This window comes from Alexandromys fortis, unplaced genomic scaffold, assembly GCF_014885135.2.
Source record: "Alexandromys fortis isolate MF-2015 unplaced genomic scaffold, M_Fortis_MF-2015_v1.1 scaffold_37, whole genome shotgun sequence".
Classification (NCBI taxonomy): Eukaryota; Metazoa; Chordata; class Mammalia; order Rodentia; family Cricetidae; genus Alexandromys; species Alexandromys fortis.
Genome location: NW_026067914.1, coordinates 7,047,693 through 7,070,417, shown reverse-complemented (window position 1 = coordinate 7,070,417; position 22,725 = coordinate 7,047,693). Strand labels below are relative to the sequence as shown.

The 22,725-nt window shown below is 44.1% G+C and overlaps 1 protein-coding gene across 2 annotated transcripts in view; it reads right to left on the bottom strand.

Annotated features, from left to right (window-relative positions):
* Positions 1-22,725, bottom strand: part of Mtmr12 (myotubularin related protein 12) — a 68,338-nt gene that overhangs the window by 3,328 nt on the left and 42,285 nt on the right. For both annotated transcript variants that reach the window (XM_050139079.1, XM_050139080.1), the window contains 8 exons: positions 16,192-16,267; positions 12,044-12,150; positions 11,080-11,204; positions 9,880-9,958; positions 8,635-8,705; positions 5,787-5,959; positions 3,434-3,601; positions 2,375-2,536 (listed from right to left, as the gene is read on the bottom strand). In XM_050139079.1, the coding sequence (XP_049995036.1) occupies positions 2,375-2,536; positions 3,434-3,601; positions 5,787-5,959; positions 8,635-8,705; positions 9,880-9,958; positions 11,080-11,204; positions 12,044-12,150; positions 16,192-16,267 (961 nt within the window). The remainder of the gene's footprint in view (positions 1-2,374; positions 2,537-3,433; positions 3,602-5,786; positions 5,960-8,634; positions 8,706-9,879; positions 9,959-11,079; positions 11,205-12,043; positions 12,151-16,191; positions 16,268-22,725) is intronic.

Genomic DNA, 22,725 nt, shown 5'->3' with positions numbered 1-22,725 from the left:
CTTTACTGCAGTAATTCTGAACATCTTCAGGTATTAGTATTGACCACCTGGAGATCTTATCCCACAGACAAAACAACCTTTCAGCTTATCAGGCACTCAGTGAGAACTCCAGCTGAAGTCACATGTCTCTCTCAGACAACAGGCATTGGGAGCAGAGGCAATGGCCAAGAGGAATGGGTTAACTTGGCCAGATATTCTTGACAGGCTGCACACAACAAGAAACATGAGAGCTTTACATTTTGTTACGGCTTGCTAGCTTTCTCAGTAGCAAAGCAAGGCATTATATTTTGGGGTACACCATGAGAGGGTTATGAAGATAAGTCAGAGGTTGTGGGTTTCATCGATGCCCAAAGGAAAAGGTACAAATAAATGTGAGGAGACACTGTTTTCTGCCAACTGCTCTGCTCCTAAGGTATAGGAGCAGAGAGCCATAAGCTTGTAATCCAGTGCTCGGAAGGGTGAGACAGGAGACTGCCAGGAGTTTAGGGCTAGCTTGAATTACATAATTTCATGTCAGCCTGAGCCAACAATGTGAGATCTTAACACAAACCAAGGGAAACTAGAGTAAAAGTATTATCTTGAGGCTGGCACTCCAATTTTCAAACATGCTTTTTACTAGTGTGTATCCTTGTAAAAAAATTTACAAAGAAAGTATTTCCGGATTATGGAAATAAGTAGTAATTTATAATAAGTAAAATATACAGACACGCAAGGTTACCCTGAACAGCACAACGCAGAGACAGCAGACACCAGACACCAGTGGGCGCTCTTCTCCGTACTCACCAGGCTGCGCTGGACAGGAGTGTGGGACAAACCCACAGGGAACCTATGTCACCCATGGTGCTTGGTGTTGGAAGCCTCTGCCCACACCCCCTCCCATGTGTCCTCTCAGCATGGTGCCCCAGCTGGCACCTGGTGTTCACAGGAAGGCCTTCAAATTCCTTATAGCTCACCTCCAATCCTGTTTCATTTACACAACCTGCAATCCGCCCACCCCTGGGTCACATCAACTGCCACTGGCTCTAGTAGGAGACAGGGAGGACATCAGACAAGGGGTGCTTAGCTGCCTCAGTGGCTCCTTACCCCATAGGCACCCGGTAGTTTTGTGACTCTAGTGCAGGCTGCCACCAGGGGACATGGCACACCAAAGAAAAGCTCATCTCTGGCTGACTTGTGCTGACCTGCAGCCATCTTGCTCCAGCTGCAGAAAAGGGATGCATCTACTCTGGGCCTGAGGACAGCTAAGAGGGCAACATGGCAGGCGGGCTAAGCGCTCCGCAGCTGTCACTGTCCCCAAGTGCTGGTCTTGGTTCACCTGATCCCAGCTTCCTTAGACTAAGAACCTGTTCCGTGCCTGAACTGACAAGGCTTCCAGGGACTGCGGATCAGGCAGGATAGGAAGGACAGTGGTGAGAAAGACAACGACATGCCTGGACGTGGGTTTGCCATCACCGAGGGCTCTGTCAGACACTGCAGGCCAGGTGACAGAGCTAGGTAATGTTGTTCAAACTGTGTGTCAGTTAGTGAACTTCAGGGTAGAATAATTAGTAAAATCAGGAAGAAGTATCTAAAAGGAAAATAAAGACTTGCTGTTTGTGGCTTAGGGTACAGACTGGAAAACTCTAGTCCAGGAGCCAATGCTGGGGTGACACTTGTGTAAAACACTGGGCCCACTCTCATCATTTAGGACCACTGTTTTCTGTCACAACAGTAGAGCAGGTAGAGCTGAGAGACAGGGTAGATCTCGATACAAAGCTTGCCACTCTCAGCTTATAGGTTTATTAGGAAAAGTCTTGGGGCTGGAGAGATGGCTCAGTGTTTAAAAGCACTGACTTCCAGTGGATCCAGGTTTGATTCCCAGCACCTATATGGAGGTTCATAACTGACTATAAACCCAATTCAGGGGCTCTGTGGGCACCAGGCACACATGTAGTTCACAGACATATATCAGATAAAACACACATACTCATAAAATAAAGCAGTAAAACTTTTTTTAAAAAGAAAGAAAAAGTCTTGCTATGAAATTTATAAACTGGCATATGTGAAGGAAAGCCTTAGTAATCAATGATTCCTTACTCTCCCAGCGATGCACTGATTCCTTACTCTCCCAGCGATACAGAGACGGGGTAAGAGGCACAATTCCATGAAGCATAACTGTGGCGGCAGCAGCCTCAGTGACAGGTCTCATCAGCGCAAAGGCAGATTTGCTGAAGGCACCGCTAATGAGCCCCGATAACTTGAGCACCACAAACCCCAACTGCACACCGTATTAAGAGGGAACACACCAAGAGAGATCCATGAAGTAGTGTTTGTCCTCGCATGCATAGGATGGAGGAGCCACTGTTGGTGGGGTGTTAAAACAAGCACATCTTACTTTGAAACGTGATCCTTTCCGCTGGCCCCTGTCCAATTTTGGCTTTTCCACATAGAGAGGGTTTCTGAGCAATGTCTGTGCTTTGGGTTCAAACTGTACTGACCAATCCCACACGGTGAGCAGAGTCAAAGGCTTGCTTTGTGGATTCACACTTTTCCTACCCTGCCAAAACAAGCACAGGTCACCATGGCTCCCAGGAATGGCTGGAAAGCAAACACACATTCTCAGAAACAGGCTCCAGGAAGAGTGCTCGGCTGGGGCTGAGAATGAATGCACACAGGCTGCGTTTCTCAAGGCAGAAGCTCTTGGTGGCGGGGTGAGAAGGGCCCTTATTTCAGTGGTCTAGTGGTCTATGGCAGCTATAAGACTGGGCACTTTTGCAACAACTGCGTGAGTTAACCCCTACTTTCCCAGCTTGACCCCTGAGGAAACCGAGGCTCAGAAAACAGAAGTGAACTGTCTGAGTGTATGAAGCTGGCAAGCTACAGGGCTGAACCCAGGGCTGTGTCACTAAGACGCCAGGTTCCATTGTTTCTGCTTCCCTGTTGAACTTGGCAATTTACCAACTAAAAGTCCGTCCCAAGGCAGGAGAGGGCTAGATGAAGGCATGGAGATTAACAGAGACACTTTATACCTGGAACACAGGCTGAGCTGAGTGGGGACGAAAGGGCTTTCAGATGTAAAACCAAAACGCTGGAGTCCATTCTTTTCCCAGAATAACTCTAGGTATGAAGGTAATAAAGAGAGGGCATCTGGTCTACCTTCAAAAAGAATAACTTTTAATTTGTCTCCATTCCCAAACTCCAATCTTAAATATTTACTATATGATCTTAGGCTAGATGATTATTGCGTTTCAGCTTCCTCAGGGATAATAATATATAACTACAGTGTGCTGCAAGGACTAAATACGTCCCCAGGTAGGAATAGCTGGGAATCACTTGAAGCAATGTTTGGCGCATAACCAGTATTGAATACTGTTATGAATCAGAGCCACTGTTATGAATCGAGTTTGTAAGATGCAGTTTCTTTGGCCCAGGGGTCTCTAAAAGGGACTCTTACCATGTTAGTATCTTTTTGATGAGGCGAATTGAAGAAGAAGGTGCTGAAAATAGGTATATATAAGCTATCTGACAAAACAGTCAGAAAAGTTTCTGTGAACTCAAATGCTGGGGGGTACTGGTGCACCAGCTGCCAGACACAATCTAAGAAAAGCAGGAACACGGGGACCTATGTGGAAACAAAACACATCATTTAGGAAGGCTAGGCCCAGCACAAACTGTCCTGAGCTCACTGAACAGTCATCAGGAGCTTCTGAGCCCTGCCCCTCTGGGAAACAAACAATAGACAATCCTTTCCAAGTGATGAGCATTCTCAGGGGAGACCACCTCCCTGTGGGTTAGCAGTTCCTACTGTGTCAAAGACAAGTATCTAAAACCACAGAAGGATGTGAACTAACACGTTGAGTGCCTGCAATCAGCTTTGGTGATACGGAACACTAAACACCAATCAAATGAATTCCATTCTTCTATACAGTGTTCTGCTGCAAAAACAGGACTTAGTGATGACTGCCATTTTACATTTTGTCAATAAAATAGGAGTATTCATCTCTGCCCCGTGACAACAGGCAAGCTTGGTTCTGGAGACTACTCAGGGGCAAGTCTCTGTTGGCAGTTTCTCTGTTGTGCTACCACTTCATGGAACTTTCTTCTCGATCCACCAGTGGTCCTCTAACAGGGTAAGGCAACAATGTGATAGTGTCCACCTTCTACAAGAGTAGAGACACAGGCCTCACATGGAGCTGGTAGGACAGCAGTAAGAACTCTTGGACAAAAGGCCAGCTCTACATCAGTAACATCGTTAAGTCACACCAGCTAGCTCTCCAGAACCGCATGTTGGTTCTGAGAGGCTTCACAGCACATATTATGGGCAACATCACTAAGCAAAATGTAAAACCTCACTGTACAGTAAGCCGGGATTATGTGTGCTGAGTGAACACCTTCTACTGACTTCTTTCCTAACTAGATACGGAGTCTGTCAGTCTTTCTTTCTCAAGACATGCAAAAGTACATCTTTCCAAAGACCTCTCTGTCTATCAAAGTATGGAAATCACATTAGCCTTTCAACCTACTTCCTCCAAGTCCCTTTCAAGACTGAGAGACGGTGGTTTCTCTTAAGTCTGATAACATTCAGAAGAGCACAGGTTTGGCCTGAAAGAACTAGCAGGCATAGTGACAGAGGCCCGAGGCTCTCCAGGAACCTGTCAAGCCCCGAGGAGCAGAAGCCACAGGCTTTCTATTCACACAGCATGCTGGGCCAAGCTATGCTGCATCACAGACATGCTGATTAGAGATCCAGAATAAGAAAAGCCAAAATTCACATTATTGGCATGTGTTCATTCTATAGATGATTTAATTAAATAAAGTTGGTTCCATTTTTCTTTCACGAATTATCAGAGAGAACCAAGGAGTTTATATTGGTGTTGCCTAAAAAAGCACACCACAATCTAGAGATGAACTAAATGTTAACTAAGACTGGGGGTGTGGCTCTCTACTTGCCTAGTACCATTGAAACCCTGGGGTCCATATCCAGCATTGCATAAAACTGGTTGTGGTGTTACATGCCTATAATGTCAGTGCCTGGGAGGTGGAAGCAGAAGGATTAAACTTCAAGTTCATCCTTGGTTGCATAATGAGTTGAGACCAGCCTGGGATACACAAGCCCTTGTCTAAAATTAAATCAAATCAAAACATAAAACAGCTCCCAGATCTGAGACACTGAACCATTCATCTAAAGAGAAGCAAGCTGGGTGTGGTAGTGCATACATGTAATCCCAGCTACTTGGGATGATGAGATGGAAGGTTGAGTTCCAGGACAACCAATATAATATTTGGCAATATAACCAAACACCCTTGCCCAAACAACAAAGCAATGATACCCAAAAAGAAACAGAAGAGGCTGTGACTCAGGGCACACTTCTCTTGGCACTACAAAGGCTCTAACAATGGATGGCACCAACACAAGGAAAATTTAGTGTTAAGCGTACTTCCTGTGGCAAATTTAGACACCAAACATCACTAACTACAAAGTTTAATTTAGCCAAGATTTGAAGGATTTTTTTTTCCTGAGTTATTTTGTAAATAAGTGTTACAAAACCAGTATTTCTCTTAGTATGAAACGTATATACGGCCTTATTCTACACAATTAGAAGACTTTGAACACACTTATTGATATCCTTTCTGTCCTGGGGAGGATTTCCATATTGTTTACAGCATTCAAAGCATCTGCGATGAGCTGACCAGTTTGCTGATGTCTGTCAAGTATGCACTTGAGAAGCCTCTATGAGAGGACAGTGACCAGATGAGAGGGAACCCTTCTCCCTAGGACTGCAACAGTCTGCAGTAAGGGCACTCACCTCCTCTTTGTCATTCTGGTGGAGATGGTTACAGCGATCCAAGAAAGAGTGGCAACCCATGACCCATTCCTTTTGGATGAGGCTCTGGAACCCAGTCCTGGTTCGACAGTGGGGGTCCATCATCACTTGCACCAGAGAGGAGAGGAGGCAGCAGAGGTCAGACGCGTTCTCTTCTAGAAGGGCCCAGCAAGAGCACCAAGGAGAAAGACACGGTGTTACCAAGAGGCAGTGCTCTCACCTACACAGCTAAGAGCAGGGTTCCCCACACCAAGGTCTATCTTACTTCCTATAGACAAGGGCCAACCAGGGAGAGATAAACTGCTTCTGGCTTGTTAGGACAGGTTCCAGCACATGGTAGTGTGCTAAGCAAAGATCGGCTTACTGAACAAATGGAGCACTGAAAACTCCACTTTTAGCACACAGCATCCACAGGTACCATAAAGGAGTAGCTAGCAACATTGATGGTCCGCCTGACTGCAGATGAAGTCTATTGCATTTCCTTCCTGGGGAGAAAGCCTGAGTCACTGCTCACTGCTCCGGACTCAGAACCCTTTCTTCTACTTCCTGTCCTTCACGGGCTGCTTTGCATCAAATGACCGGTTCAGTCACAAGACTCTTTTCTGTTCTGTCTGAGGAGCACAGAGGCGCCTGCTTCTCCTTGCCAAGCCTACAGGAGGAATTCTCCTTGATAATCCTCCATGTGACCACCTGGAGTGCACTTCATAAAACCCACAAAGCCCAAGTCCTTTCACAGACTTACCTAACACTACTGATTTAGAGCAATGGCAAACAAACAGCCACAGTCACGTATTCTTAGAGTTTGAAGATGTTAAAGCCAGGTCTACATTTCCCATGGCTTCCTCTTTATCCCCCACACCATTCAAAAAGGTGCAATTCATATTGCCTTTTTTTTTTTTTTTTTTTTTTTTTTTTTTTTTTTTTTTTTTTTTTGAGACAGGGTTTCTCTGTAGCTTTGGAGCCTATCCTGGAACTAGCTCTTGTACACCAGGCTGGCCTCAAACTCAGAGATCTGCCTGCCTCTGTCACCCCAACCCAAGTGCTGGGATTAAAGGCGTGCGCCACCACTGCTTGGCTCAAAATGCTTTTTTAAAAAACGTTCTCCAGCAATGGAGGCCATACCCTGAGGGTTAGAGAACTAGAGCTATACTCATGCTGCAAGCACTTTCTCTCCCTAGAATATTACAATGCACTAGAGCTCAGGCTTGCACTCCTCCAAAACAAACAGAACGACCTATACAAGGATTTGTGGATAGGTGGATGGATGGGTGTGTGTGTGTGAGTGCACGTGTGCATGTGGAGGCCAGCCTGGAGGACATCTTGTGTGTTGTTCTTTGGGTGCCATCTACTTTTCCCTGCCTGGAAGACAGGGTCTCTCACTGGCCTGCAGCTCAGGAGTGGGCTTGCCTTCTTGTCCACTGAGTGCCAGTGATCCTGTCTCCTCTCCCACAGGGCTGGGCTTACAAGTCCATGCTGCCATGCCCCTTCTGTCTTTAGTGAAGGTTCTGGAGACCTAACTCATCTCTGCACCTGCCCGCTAGGGCTGTCAGGACAGCCCATCTCACATCTGGAAGGCAACTTTCCTCTTCATCCGAAGGTGCTGGTGCCACACCCTAGGGACAGCAGTAAGGGCTAGAACATGAGACTGCAGAAGACAGGCCAAGACGCCAGAGGGGTGGGACATTTCACTTCCACCAGAACCAGACTTCACAGTGCACAGCTCCGTGGTTGGTGGATCTGTTCTGGTCTCTCACACCTCTCAGATCTCATCCCTCTTTACAAGCTATTCAGAATTCCAATAATATTCTTCTTGTGTCTTTATAAATAGTTTTAAGGTAATGCTCCCATTGTTTTTAAGCGTCTAGAAGGAAAAGCATAGAGCTCTGTTCACACAAAGTGCTCAGTAAGAGCACTCAGTGCTAAGCTGATGAGTTAGCACCAGGTGGTCCAGAAGTCATGAGAAGGAACATTTTTTTCCAATTTGCTCTTAGGAGCTACAATAAGAGAAGCATCACAGACGTGATGAACACCAGGGGCAGAATCCAGGAGACGACCTACTCAATGTGGAGCATCAGGCTAGAAACCTCAGGTCCTCTACAAAGCAGGCCAGGATGGCGACACGTCTGTAGGTCCAGATTCTTGTGAGGCTCACTTAAGCCCAGGAATTTGAAGCCAGCCTGGGCAACACAGTGAGGACGCCCCCCGCACCCCAAAAACAAACTGAACTAAGATCTAAAGAACAGGTAACGCTTCAGCTCCTATCTAAGCACTCACAACAGCTCTGCTGCAGGTGGCTGATGGGGTTTTTACAGACTGTGTGATCCCAGAACACAGCAAATACCCCACTGAGGAGAGGAAAGCCACGGTCCAGCACTGCACTTCCCGTGGCAACTGCACAAAGCTGTCCACACACAGGCAAGAACTCTATGCATCTGCAGGTCTCCTGTGCAAAGAGGGCATCCCAGAGACTGCTGGGTAAAGACACCAAACAATTCCGTCTTGGGCTGTGAGTGGGTCTGCAAGGTCCAAGTGAAAGGATTTTGTTTGAAACTGTAACAGTGAAATCTGAGGCAAAGAATTAGGAGCTAAAAAAAAGAAAAGAGAGAAGAAACAAATCGATGCCATAAGTTAAAGCTACAAAACAAAAGCTGACTCTCAGCCCAGCACTTGAGAGGCAGATGCAGGTAGATCTCTGTGAGTTTGAGGCCAGCCTGGTCTACAAAGCTCATTCCAGGACAGCCACAGTTGTTACTCAGAGAACCTTATCTCAAAAAACCAAGGGAAAAAAAAGTTGACTCCCAGTGAACGAAGTCACCCATGTGCTTCTTACCCAAGAGCAGAACATTCATGTTCTGTGCTTCCAGGCATTCTGTAATCTCTATTGCTTTCTTCAGGCAGCGTCTAAACATGGAAGAGAGATGAGAACAGGAGCCTTAGTTCTGGAACTTGTCCTATAGACAAGTTTAGAGGCAGTGTGAATTGTTTTCAGTTTTCTTGTATTTCTTCATGCTAAAAGGCTAGAAAAGGAAATAATAACTACTTACTGATACTCACCTACCTATAAAAAATTATGGATATATAAGAGCACACACACACACACACTAAAGGAACAGAAGGATCCTAGATACCCACACCTCCACACACACTACACCAACACTCACACTAATCAAAACACAGAAGCAACCTAAGAGTTCACTGAGAGAGTATAAATTTATGTGTACATGAGAGCTCATTGACAAACTGAGTACAAATTTATGTGTGCATGCGTGTGCATGTTGGAATATTATTCAGTAGTACAAATGATGGCCACTGTGATTGCAGCAGTATGAAAAATGCCAGCACTTGGGAGCTGAGACTAGCCTGGCTATGAAGAGACCCTATCTTTAAAAAAAAAAAAAAAAAAAAAAAGGTTGATGAATGTAAGAGAGAGCACGCAAGGTTGGATGGGAACAGTTCCCTCTCCTCAGGTGCGGCACAGGCTGAGTAGTCCCTGGCCCACATCTGTTCTATAGCTGCCTCTGCTGTGTCCTTTAGTTAATGGCAGCTGAGAGGAGCTGTGAGTTAGAAAATGCAATATAACTCTTCTGAGACTCAATTCTAAACCAAAATGATGCATTGACATTAAGAATAAGAAATAAGAAGCATAAAGTTCAGGATAACATCCAATGAGAAGTCAGTGTCCTTCCCACTGGGAGGCCAGTACTGCCATCTCTGTCAGTTTTGAACGGTTACAGTTTTTCCTGTCGTCTCAGACTGTCTTCCTTATAGACTGTACTTCTTTGTAAGCAGGGAGAGTGCTGGACAATTCTTATCAAATGTACAAAGAAATTATAAACAGAAATCATAAAATGCAGTCCAACCCAGTGGGAGGAAGGGACAGGTAGATCTTGAGTTCCAGGACAGCCAGGGCAACACAGAGAAATCCTGGGGGTGGGGACAAGGGTGCAGCCCAACCCTGAACTAAACATACGATCTCAGAATAATTAACCGTGACAGACTAGGGATCTGTCAATTCCTCCACAATTCAGAATTAGAAAACTGTACAATTCATGTACAAAATAACGGGTTAAAATACCTGATTATATCAAGCCAGCTGCTGCTTTCTAAGAGAGAAAACCACTTTATATCTGTGTCCCAGAATTCTGTACTGTTATCTGTAAACAGAAAAAGGGGGGGGGGACTTCAGGTTATTGTCCACAGCCACACCTGCCAAAGCATGATGCTACAGCATAGCCACGACACCCCAGGCTGTACAATCAGGGGTTCCAACTGCGTGAAATAAAACACAACTGTAGAATCACAGTCCTGGGTCAAACAGTAAGATCATCTACTTCAAATCTACCTTACAATGTCTATCACATTGTGGTTAGAGGTGTACAATGGTGTTTCTGTTTCCCAAGGGAAAACAGCTTTCTCTATCAGCTATCTTTATCACAGTACCAGCAGTCAGTATACGCAATGAAAAGTCAATGTCAGCTGAACAAACCCTAAAATAGTAAAGAATGTGCTAGGCTAAGGAGTCAAAGTTAGGAAAAGCTATCTCTAACATGACAAACCCAGAGGACAGGCTGGTTTAAGAATGGGAAGAATTCAACTGGGCATGGTGGTCCTTTAATCTCAGCACTTAGGAGGCAGATCTCTGAGTTTGAGGCCAGTCTGGTCTACAGAGCGAGTTCCAGGGCAGCCAGGGCTATACATATAGAAATGCTGTCTTGAAAAACCAAAACTGGAAAATAAAAATCAACAGGCTACTAAGAATGGCTAAGTCGGCAGGATTTCAGTTGTTACTAATAGGCTGGGAGGGAAGACAAATGTGGCTGGGGTGAGGTGGGGTCTGGAGTGGCTGGAATGTTTTTACATTTATTAACAAAATTGTTTTGCACTATAAGAAACTGTACATGACCAACGAGGGCTAAATCAAAGTATTCCCAGTTTGGGAGAAAAGTCAACCAGAGAAAACCAACAAATATTCTACATTATAAATGAAGGTCAATGGCTCCTGGTACTCCACAGTTCTAAACCTTAGAGAGAAGTTAAGATGTTCACCATGAAAGGTGGCATGCAGGGGAAGGAGAGGAGGGAGATGGTTATGTGACCATTGCCACAGAGGCTCCGGCAAGAGCCTGGGGACCTGGGCAGGATCAGTACCACAGAGACAGTTGGTGCCTTGGGCTTCTCCTATAGCCTGACAGTGCTTGTGAATAACCCTGGGCTGAGGGTCCCTGCCCACCGCCATTAGCCTTCCCATTGGACAGAAAGATTTCGCGATTCTTACCTATCAGAAACAGCTGCTTAAATTTACAGTATGCATTCTGGATTTCCTGCAGGGACAGGAAGTTGCTTGATAAATCTTCGGTTTTAACAATTTCATAGGGTGGCCTGTGAATGGTCTTGTAAATTCTAGGTGTCAAAAAGTAACATGAAAAAAAAAAGTAACATGAGGTTAGAAGAGCAAACATCAATTTGAATAGCATGTTAGTCCTGAGCATGTGCCACAAGCCACAAGCTGCAGTGTTAAGGGCCCTGCAGCGATCACCTCATTCAATCCTCACTTAGAGAGCCAGCAGATGCGGAAATGGAGGACATGTCTAAGTCAAAGCAATTTAATTACATAACCTACTAGTAGATATTTTAAGCTATCTACTTTGAATTTATCAAATTTATTTTTGAGGAGCTGGAGAGAAGGCTCAGTAGTTAAGAGAACTGGCTGCTCCTCTGGAACAGCTGGGTTCAGCCCACAGAGGCTCACAATTATCTATAATTCCAGTCCCAGGGAATGGGACAGACATACACACAGGCAAAACACCCATACGCATAAAAGTAGTAGATAGATAGATGATAGATAGATGATAGATAGATGATAGATAGATAGATAGATAGATAGATAGATAGATAGATAGATAGATAAACTATTTTGAGAAACTTCTACTCCATATAATAGCAGAACAGTATAGTAACACCCCATGACCTCTGTTTGACAGCTGCTAATGTTACAGCCATCATGCCCTCCCCCACCCTCTGCCCGATACTTCTGTGAATCTCTGCAGAGCAGCTGGCCTTCCTAATGATTATACTGGTTTCCTGTAAGGTGACTACAGTGAGTGCTGTTCTCAGATTCCTCCAACAGAAAGCTACCAGCAGGGAAGCAGAACGGACACGTAGTAAGAACTGTACTTATTCCCTGCTTTTCAGAGAACAGGAGCTAAGGACCCAGAACAAAGTGTGGAATGAGTACTGACCCGTCCAAGAAGTTCTTCTGGATCTGCAGAGCACCATCGTCCTGCTCTTTGGGCAGTGCTGACATTTTCAAAAGGGCACTTCCATTGTGGCAGGACCAACACCAGATCTACAGAGAGGAAAGGGAAAATGTCAGATAGACTGTTCAAAATCCAACAGGGAGCAGATGAGCTTAGCATTTACGTTCAGACAGAAATGTTTATAGCTTTAAAACAAAGTGGCTGGACACAGTCAACGACAAAGATTTAATCTTAAAAAAGAAAAACAAAACAAAAACGAAAACAGGACTAGGCAGTGAGATTCAGCATTGCTCACAGTCTCACATGGACCTTCACTTAGCTGGTGACAGCAGCCCTGTTACTGTTACTACCACTGGGGCATCAACCACCATGGCAGTGCAGCTTTAAATGCCAGTCATTTTGCAGGAATTAAACTCACTAAATTCTCATGGTCACTTCAAGCAAAGGGGGTGATGGGGAAGGGGGAACGACTGACTGTCCTGTGGCAGATGTGTCAGCTCTATCCTGTATGATATCTTACTGCTGTCTGTGCATACACCACGGAAGATGCTGGAACATATAACTGTGGCAGGTTAGGGAACATGGCTTCCTAAAACTCCTAACAAGTGTCGCTAGCTCTTCTTTTCACCTCACTTTTTTCCCCCTCAAGACAGGGTTTCTCTGAGTAGCTTTTGGAGCCTCTCCTTGGAACTTGCTCTGTAAACCAGGCTGGCCTTGAACTCACATAGATCTGCCTGCCTCTGCCTTCTGTGCTAGGATTAAAGACCACCGCCCAGAGGCTCTTTACTTTTCAGGAGACTGTTTTCTATGTCTCAGTTCCAAAGCCTGGCGAAAATATGCGATATCTTAATTTCCCATGTAGTAGGGATGGAGGAGGAGCCTATCCCCACATGTATAGATAATCCTTTCTTTTCTTCCCACAGACCACACCACAACCTCTTAAAGCTGAAGGTAGAAACCCTCATTTTCATTCGTCACAAGTAAAGTATGCTTTTCCAAGTGTACTATGCACTGTCCTGAGACCCGAGACCCTTATGGGTGGCCTGCAATACCACAACCATTTTCCACTGTGGGACACGCACTGGCAGCACAGTAGCCGTGGCTGGTGAACCTGCCAGTGGTTCAGCACCAGTCCAGGCACGCTACCCAACTACACAGTTTGCTAATTAGTTTCCACTAGTAAGAACAATCCAATTCACTCAAGAATGTCCTTGAACAGAAGGTTAAAAATGACAGATTTTAGGGCCCAAGCGATAGCTTGGTAGGTAAAATACTTGTTGCGCAAACCAGAGTTCAATCCCCAGATGACGAGCAAAGGTGGAAGGAGAAAATCAACTCCACAAAGCTGTTCCCTGCCTTCACACATGTACTGCAGCATCCATGTCCTTGGTCCCCACTAATAATAAATTTTTAAATGATCAATTTTATAACCTTGACTATGATATATCATAAAGGGTCTGTCCTATGAGATAAGAGTTCCTTTACAAAAACTGTGCATGTTTAGACTTTAGAGGACTAGCTCTTATGGTATTGGAGGGAGCTAGGCAAGCTGCCACGGAGAAAAGCAGCCACCAGCCCATCTAACTGTGATGCCTACAGACCAGAAAAGGACCAGCCAGAAGACAGTATCAATGATGCAACTTGGCACTTTTAACTTGGGGGTAACCAACAGCTACCTCATTGGACTTGTATTTTAAATACTTATCCGTATGTCCATAGGTAAATGTAACTCTCACCCCTCATCAAAAAAGCCTCTTTTTACAGCAGATGTTGACCATGACAGAGATCACAGCTGGTCAAATGTAGAAAACAAGTGAAAGAAATCTGGCGTGTCCAACTCTAAGTGATACATGCACAAAGGTGGAAAGGTTTTAAAGAACCAGAGGATCAGGACACCTGCTGGGAAACAGCTGTGCCCAGGAAACCTCAATAATATGAGTAAGACACCTGCATAACGAGAACACCAGCTGACATGCCAATGTGGGCGGGTAAAACCCACATCTAGGCCCTGCCCTAGGGAAGAGCTCTGTGCAATCAACTGAGAAAGTGAGAAAGGGGGAATGGGTTTCCAAGGATGATCCCCTGATGAGTTATCTAATTCCAAGTGGTCAGCCATCAACATATGTTACATACAAGGAACACTAAATGGACTTAGTAGGTTATGTGTGTATGTATATACATATATGCACACACACATGTAAAAACAATAAAGAAAGGCCATAACTTTAGGAGTAGGGAGGGACGTGGCAAGAGTTGAGAGGAGAGAAGGAAATGATGCAAATACAGTTCTTCTGGAAGAAACCTCAAAAAATTAGATTTCTAACAAAACTTAAAATTTGAATAAAGTGAGTTTATCAATTCACAGAAAGCAATTTACAAAATGTTGCCAATGACAAAACAAAATAAGCTTTAAAACAAAAACTGTGGAAAACTAGTACCTGACATTACTTGAACAGCTTCTCATCATCACTCTTCTTGTAAGAGAACGGTATTAATGTGTCAATTTAGATGTGTAACCATGGACCAGCATTTTCCAAATGTGTAATAGAACAAAATGCATTCTCTAATTTTTTTCAAAGTATGAGAGACTGAGGGACTTTAATGACAGGTCCTTGGGACCTTTGTCAAACTGTCATTTGCACTGTCAAATAATATTCTCAGTCCAGCTACTAACTATGCCTTCCGTTCCAAATGCACAGGCCTGAAGCTGGAGCTTCACGGTGTTCTTTAACTGATCCTCAGCATACCACAAAAGACTGAATAAAAGAATCCAGCTGGCATCTATTTCCAAAATGCTAAACAGTGCTGTTCCATTTTACTATTTTGGATGGCTATTTTCCATAAAAGGATGTTACTAATGCTAACACATGTTACTTAAAATTTTCATTAAGATTCAGTTTGAAAAAAAATTAACAGGGTCTCATTCTATAGCCTATGTTGTCCTCAAATTCACAGCAAGCCTCCTGCCTCAGCCTCCTGAATGTGGAGATTTATAGGCATGAGATATTACAGCTAGTTTCAACTAGAGTTTCTTTCTTTTGGGGAATGGGAGGGCTGGTTTCAAGACAAGGTTTCTCTGTGTAATCCTGGCTGTCCAGGAACTCATTCTGTAGACCAGGCTGGCCTTGAACTCATAGAGATCCACCTGCCTCTGCTTCCTGAGTGCTAGGATTAAAGGTGTGCATCACCACCACCCAGCCTCAACTGAAATTTCTAACACTACACAACTACATAAACAAAACTCTTTCGCAGGCTCACTCGATTTAGGAGTGTAAAGGTAAGTATATGAATTGCAGCTGTCAACTGAAGGCTGAAATCTGGTGGAATCTGATCCAGCTATCCCCCAAAGACACATTTTTTGAAACTCTCAACTTAGCTACGGCTAGCTGGAGATCAGGAAAGTCACACAGAAATCTGTACTTCTGGCTTCCTCTGAAAACGTTCAGTCACCTGGCACTATTTAGCCAACAGTGTTAGAGGCTGGGGCTGCAGAGCTGCCCTCCTAGGCCAGGCAGACAGACTCTGTCCCACCTCAAGGACCACATTCTTTACCTACCCAGCTCCATGGGCTCTGGGTATGTGACGGAGCTTCACCATGTTGGCTCACATTCAAGATTCTTCTGGCAAGCCAGCCTGTGTACTGCACAGCGCGGCCTTGTAATTTTCATTTCTTTCTAAAGTCCCATAGGTTAGGTAACTCCCAGTCAACAGCTGGAAACAGGGGTGTCATCTAGTTTTGTTTTATTTGACCAATGACATACTAAATAGCCTGTTCTGTGAAAATTAAGGTGTGTTTCATGATGTCTCTAGCAGAAAATTCAACATGCCCATATCAAGATAACAGAGCTAGCTAGCCAAAATAAATTAAATTCCACTATATGTAGTGTCAGTTTGGTTCAAACAAGTTGGGTGTCAAAGAGGATGGGTCTATTATCCTCATGAAGCTTTTCAATGTCTTCTAATATTAAAAGACCATTTGTGATGACTTGTCCTAGACTTGTCCTAGGGAGCCTCATGTTCAGGAGGTGTTTCTGGACTGCTCATAGACCATGGACAACCTCTGGAGCACCACTGCTAGGATGGCCGAGAGCTGCTGACGTCCCCTTTCCCAGGGTCCCGGATGCACTTACTGGTATGCCATGGCCCTGAAAACGCCGCACATCCTCTTCGAGTAGGGGACCAGGGACAACAAAGTAGGCGGGCAACCTAGAAGAAAGAGGTGGCATCAACTGTAACCAAGTCTTTTGCTGTCCCACCAACCAGTTCCCAAATAATGACACAGAGACTTATTATTATGAAAGCTCTGCTATAGCTTGGGCTTGTCTCAACTAGCTCTTATAACTGAAATTAACCCATTTATATTAATCTACATTCTATCATGTGGTACTACCTCTCTTCCACTTTATACCTACCTCCTGTTTCCTCTCCCTGCCTCCTGGTTTCTCCTGCATGCTTAGACTCCTCTTCCTCTTTCTCCCCAGAAATCCTGCCTATCCCTCCTACCTAGCTACTGGCCATTAGCTTTTTATTAAATCAATCACAGCAATACATCTTCACATAAGAGATGTAAAGTTTATAAGACTGAGAAACATAAAAGCTTAAGTTGTCTATCTAAAAAGATGTTTTTAGTATGGCAATATAAGTTATGATAAAAAGTGGTTTGGGTATAAAACTTTAGACTCACTAAGATAGATTAGATAATAGAGCAGTTTCTCTGCATTTGCCAAATACAGACAGACTGGATACTGTGAATGTAATTCTTACCTGGTAACTGTTCTTATTGTACATAGTTTTACTAAGTTAGAGTTAAAACCTTTCCTTTTTATTTAGACAAAAGGGGATATTTGTACACTGTATGAAGATGTATTTGCCGTGATTGGTGTAATAAAAAGCTGAATGGCCAATAGCTAGGTAGGAGATATAGGTGGGACTTCTGGGCAGAGAGAGAGGAGTAAGAGATGAATCTAGATGCATAAGAGATGCCAGGGGACACGGAAGAAGCAGGATGGGCAGTATGTGACAAAACACAGATGAGTAGAAATGGGTTAATCTAAGTTGTATGAGTTGGTTAAAAACAAGCCTATGCTAAGGCCAAGATTTCATAATTAATAAATAGTCTCAATGTCATTATTTGGGAGCTGGCTGACAGGAAAAAATTCATTACAATGAGTTTTCAGTTCAACACTTAATTCACAGAATATGAAAGCATCCATGAAGACAAGGAAGTACCAAAGAACTACAAAAGGACATATTTCCCTGTTAAGAACCAAAGATGAGGCCGGGCAGTGGTGGTGCATGCCTTTAATCCCAGCACCTAGAAGGCAGAAGCAGGCTGATCTATGTGAATTTGAGGTCAGCCTGGTCTACAAAGTGAGTTCCAAGACAGCCCCCCCAAAAAAACAAAGATGAAATGTCACCCCTCTTCAGAAACATGAGGAAAATGAGGGGTGTGGGTACAGCCCTGCAACAAAGCCCCTGCCTAGCATGCACAAGGCTGAAGGTTTGATCTTCAGCACCGAAATAAGGCAGAGATTGGAAATTGTGATATCTAAAAGTATATGAAGTCCAAAAAAAAACAATGAACAGTAACAGCATAAACACCTGTGTTGTTTATAATTAAAAAATATGAAAATCAGTAACATGAGGATTGCAGTCCATTTTATCATATACACACTCTGAGATGGATATGGTGGCACGTGACTCTAATTCCAGCACTTGGGAGGCCAGATCTCAGTGAGTTTAAGGCCAGCCTAGTCTACATAGTGAGGTCCAAGACAGAATTACATAGAAATACTCTGTCTCAAACAAATAAACAAAAAGTTCTGCCAACAACAAACATTTGAAGAGGTCTCCTCTGTGGCGGACACTGCACTAATCCATCACATGGACGATTCATTTAATTCAACACCACTAGCAGATACATAGTATGAGTATTACCATTTTATAGATAAAGAAGCTGAGAAACTGAGACACCACACTCAGTGAAGCTCTTCCTGGGTTACAAAGATCTGGAGCCATTGTGATTATTCTCCAGAAGAAAATCTTTATAACAACAAGCCTGAACTGTAGGACATAGATAAGCTAGATTTTCAGAGGGATCCAAAATACATGGGCACACTGGCTTCTAGTCAACAGACCCCTCCCTATAGAGTGGTAAACACCTCTCTCTCAAAGAGTCTGAAATATAGCCTCCCAAGACAGAAGGCGCTTGTGCAGCTAAGTTGTAATCAGACGGTATTTGCAGACACACTGCATGCCTGACCTCAATCTGAGAAGCATCAAGTCATGAGAAAGATAAATTTCAGAAAAAAGGAATTTTTTTATGTGTATGTCTATGTGCCATGTCCATGAAAGTGACCTCAAAAGCCAGAAGAAGTGGGCATTGGATTCTCTGGAGCTGGAGTTACCGACAGTTGTAAGCCACCATGTGGGTGCTGGGAGCCAAACTCCAGTCCTCTGCAAGAGCAAAAAGTAGTCTTATCCACGAGCCATCCCCCAGCCCCATGGACAGATGGATCGCTAAAGCAAAGAGATCAAAACACAAATGACTGATCCATTAATCAATCCACACAAGTTGGAGCAATATACTAAATTTCACCGGGGGTACAATCACCAAACCCCACACTGTGGGAAGCAACTAGCAAACTGCTTGATTTCTTCAAGTAAAATATGACAGTTTCAGAATCCATACAAGAGTAACTTAAGAAACCCATCAGGAAATGGCAAAATGTTACTCTGACTCTTTATTAACAGTAAGATTAAAAAGATAAAAGACAGCTAGGTCGTGATGGCACAGGTCTTTGGCCCCAGCACTCAGGAGAAAGAAGCAGAGGCAGTTGGATCTCTGGTGAGTTCCAAGTCAGTCTGGTCTCCAGAGTGAATTCCAGGACAGCCAGGGCTACACAGTGAAGCACTGTCTCAAAACAAAACAAAACAACTTCCCTCCACCCCCAAGCCAAACCAAATCATGGGGAAAATTTAAATACTAATTAGATATCAAAGAAACAGTGTGAGGCTGGGGCTGACACATTCCTTTCATGGAAGCACTTGGGAGACAACGGGAGTCTGAGGTTCGTATAGCAAGTCCCAAGGCAAGTGCTTCAAAAGGGAGGCCCTGTCTCACAAAACAAACAAAAAAGTAGTGTGAATTTGAAAAGTATGATAATGGTTTCATGCTGTGTTTATTAAAAACAACCCCAGTCCTTTGTTCTTTGCAATATATACTAAACATAAATGAAATGAGCTTTGAAATTCATTTCCAAGCAATCCCAAAGAAAGACAACTAGGTGGGGGTGTAGAGAAAACAGGATTAGCTATGAATTAGTCATTGTTACACCTGGGTAAAAGAAAGTATGACATACACACTTTTTCTATACTGCTTCAAAATCTGTATAGTCAACCTTATACAAAATTTGTATAATCAATCATTTTAAATATTCATGCATTTGTGTGTGTGTGTTTACACGTGCATGGTGTGTGTCTGGATGCTAATGGTCAGAAGAAGAGGGGGTTGGATCGCCTGGGGCTGGAGTGTTAGTAGTTGTTAGTAGACAGACACAGGCACAGGACACTAAACTGGGGTCCTCAGAAGTGCTCTTAACCCCTGAGTCATCTGAGTCATCTTACAGCCCCTATGAGACTATGATGTGAACCACTGGTCATGACTAAGGCCTCCAAGTCAGTAGAAGTTTTAAGACCTTGACTTCTAAAGTTCTGAAGTACTTTTATATTCTCTTATGTACCTGCCTGAGTGGGTGGACAGTAAGCTAATCTTTCTTTAGGGATAATCACCAAAGTAAAAACATTTTCCCAGATCAATAGCTTTTAAACTCAAGAAGTCCATGAGATGCACTGGGAAGGATTAGAAAAATACCAAAATCCAGGCTTGACCCTATGATTACAGAGCAGAAGCTTAATCCCCACTCTGGGAAAGCAGTGGGGATTAACGCTGCTATTCTGGAATGTCATGCTATCAGGGTATTAAGGCAGCATCACCTGAGCTCAGGGAGGATGCGGACTCAGCCCCGCCCCACCTGCTCAGTCAGCACCAGGGTCCCAACAAGCTCCTGGGTGACTGAGATCTCTAACTGTGGGAAGCACTGACTGGGCAGTAATTTCCCCATAGGCCACCACTCTGACATCAGCTGAGGAGTTCCCACACTCTAAGGCAGCCGTGGAACCTCCTTCTAGACTTGCGTGTCTTCCCTAATACCCTATAATGTTAGCTCTGGGGTTAATTTTAGCCTCTGTCCCAGCAGTGAGGGAGAGTAGCATAGCAGGACAGGGTGGACAGTGTTCTCACCTGCCCCACATGGCTCAGGCAGCCTGTTGAGACTCTGAGTAATTTAGTCCTCCCTCTTCAAAAACAGTCACTTCAGGCAGTGGGATGAGTTCAGAGGAAAGAGCCTTTTTAGGGCAGCTTCAGTACAGCTGTCATCTGGGAAGGGTAAGCCCAGGGCAGAGCTACAACTTGCTGTGTCAGCATTAGCTCATGGGTCCCTCTGTGAGGTGCACACCCCACAGAGTTACACACCTTGTATCTCCACAAAGAAGTGGAATGAAGTAAGGATTTTAGGAGCGAATTGAAAAAGAGAAACAATGGGTCTGTGGCCCCGGAGCCGGTTCTGACAATGCAGTTTCTCATTCTTACACAGGGAGGGGGTCATCTGAGCCACCCAGAGAAAAGTGCTATAAACCCACAGTAGTTTATGCGGCTGTCAGCAGTGTGCTAGGAAGCTATGTTCCCAAATGATAAGACTCGAGTTTCTAAAAACAGATCCACAGAGTCATACTTTAAAAATGTAGGCCAGATCACTCCCTGCCTCTGTCAAACTCCCCCTCATTGTTCTCAGATTCAAAAAGGATAAATTCTTCTGGAAGCATCCAACTGTTCCCTTCTCTTCAACCTCTACTCCCCTTTCCCTGGCTTGCTCCTCCCCAGTTCCTGCCCCCACCCCAGCTTCTCTGCTTCCCCTTCTCTCAGCTTTGACCAAGGCCACTTTACTCCTGGGACCTTCCTGACACCCTCTTCTCCACTACCTCCAGCTCTTCCGATCTTGTGCCTGATCTGTGTTTCTCCATAGTTTTGTTTCTGATGCTGGTTATTGAGCCCAGGGCCTCACACATGACAGGCAAATGCCCTATCTCATCCAGTGTATTTCTCAATAGCTCTCTACCTTGAATTATTTTTTTATATATAACTGTGTGTGGTGTGTGAGTACAAGTGCACACATGCCATGGTCCATGTGTGGTCAGGAGCAATTTTCAGGACTCAGTTTTTACTTCTCCCACAGGTTCTGAGAATCAAGCTCAGGATAATTTGGCAACTAGTTTTACCTGCTAAGCCATCTTTTTTTCAGACAGGGTCTGTCACTGCACCTGGAGCTCACCAACTGGCTAGAATGGCTGGCCAGCAAGCCTTAGGGACCATTCTGTCTTCACCTCCCCAACACTGGGATTACAGGCAGGTAAATTTCTTTACATAGATCCTAGGGATCAAACTGAGGTCCTTATCCTTGTGTGGGCAGCACTTTACCAAATAAGCCATCTACCCAACCTCACTTTTGAGTGTCTAACAGATTAGAGATTTTGTGAAAAGCTGCTGGTAAGAGTGGAGGTGTAGTTCACAAGTCTTGCCAGGCATGCACAAGACTGAGGTGGCTGTCTCCAACATCACCGACAAACAATAAAAGTAAAAGTTGGTTGAAAAAAAGAATCTCCACACAGTTGACAGGAGTGACATGGTACAATATCTGAGGTAGTAAGTGTGGTAATTCTTAAACAGCTAAACACAGGGCTAATACATGCCTGGCACTGTATTAGATTATATACTGAAAAGAAGTAAAAAACATATCCTCATAAAACTTATACATAAATGTTTATGACGAATGGATAAATATAGTATATCCATGCCATGGAATATCATCTGGCATAAAAAGGAAAAGTCAGAGGTGTTGGTACATCTCTGAACTGGATACTCAGGAGACTGAAGCAGGAAAATCTTGGGTTTGAGGCTAATATGGGCCAACTAGTGAGTTCTAGAGCCGCCTAGACGCCACAGAAAGACCATTCTGTCTTCACCTCCCCAACACTGGGATTACAGGCAGGTAAATCAAAACAAACAAAATGCCAAAAAAAAAAAAAAACCCACTACATACAGTAGTTATAAAAGACCACCTATCCTGTTTTATTTATAAGAATGTCCAGAAGAGGCAAATGTATGATTTTCTTAGGGACTGGCACAGGGAGGAGAACTGAGGAGAAATGTAAGATAACTGTTAATTTGGTGTTTCTTTGTTAGATGATGAAAATGTTCTAAAACTTACTGTGATGATAATTACAGCAATGTTAATACATTCAAACACAGTGCGGGAGGGGGGGGAATAGAGAGATGGCTCATAAGTGAGTTTCTTTTGTTTTGAGACAGAGTCTCTTTACATAGCCCTGGCTGTTGTGGAACTTGCCATGTAGACCAGGCTTGCTGCAAATTCACAGAAATCCACCTGTTCCTGCCTCCCCAGTGCTGGATTTAAAGGTGTGCACCTCTATGTGCATGGTATTCTCCCAGAGGACCAGGCGTGCACCTCTATGTGAGTGCCGTTCTCCCAAAGGACAGAGTTCAGTTCACAGCACCCGCTTACCAACAGCTCACAGACTCTCTAACT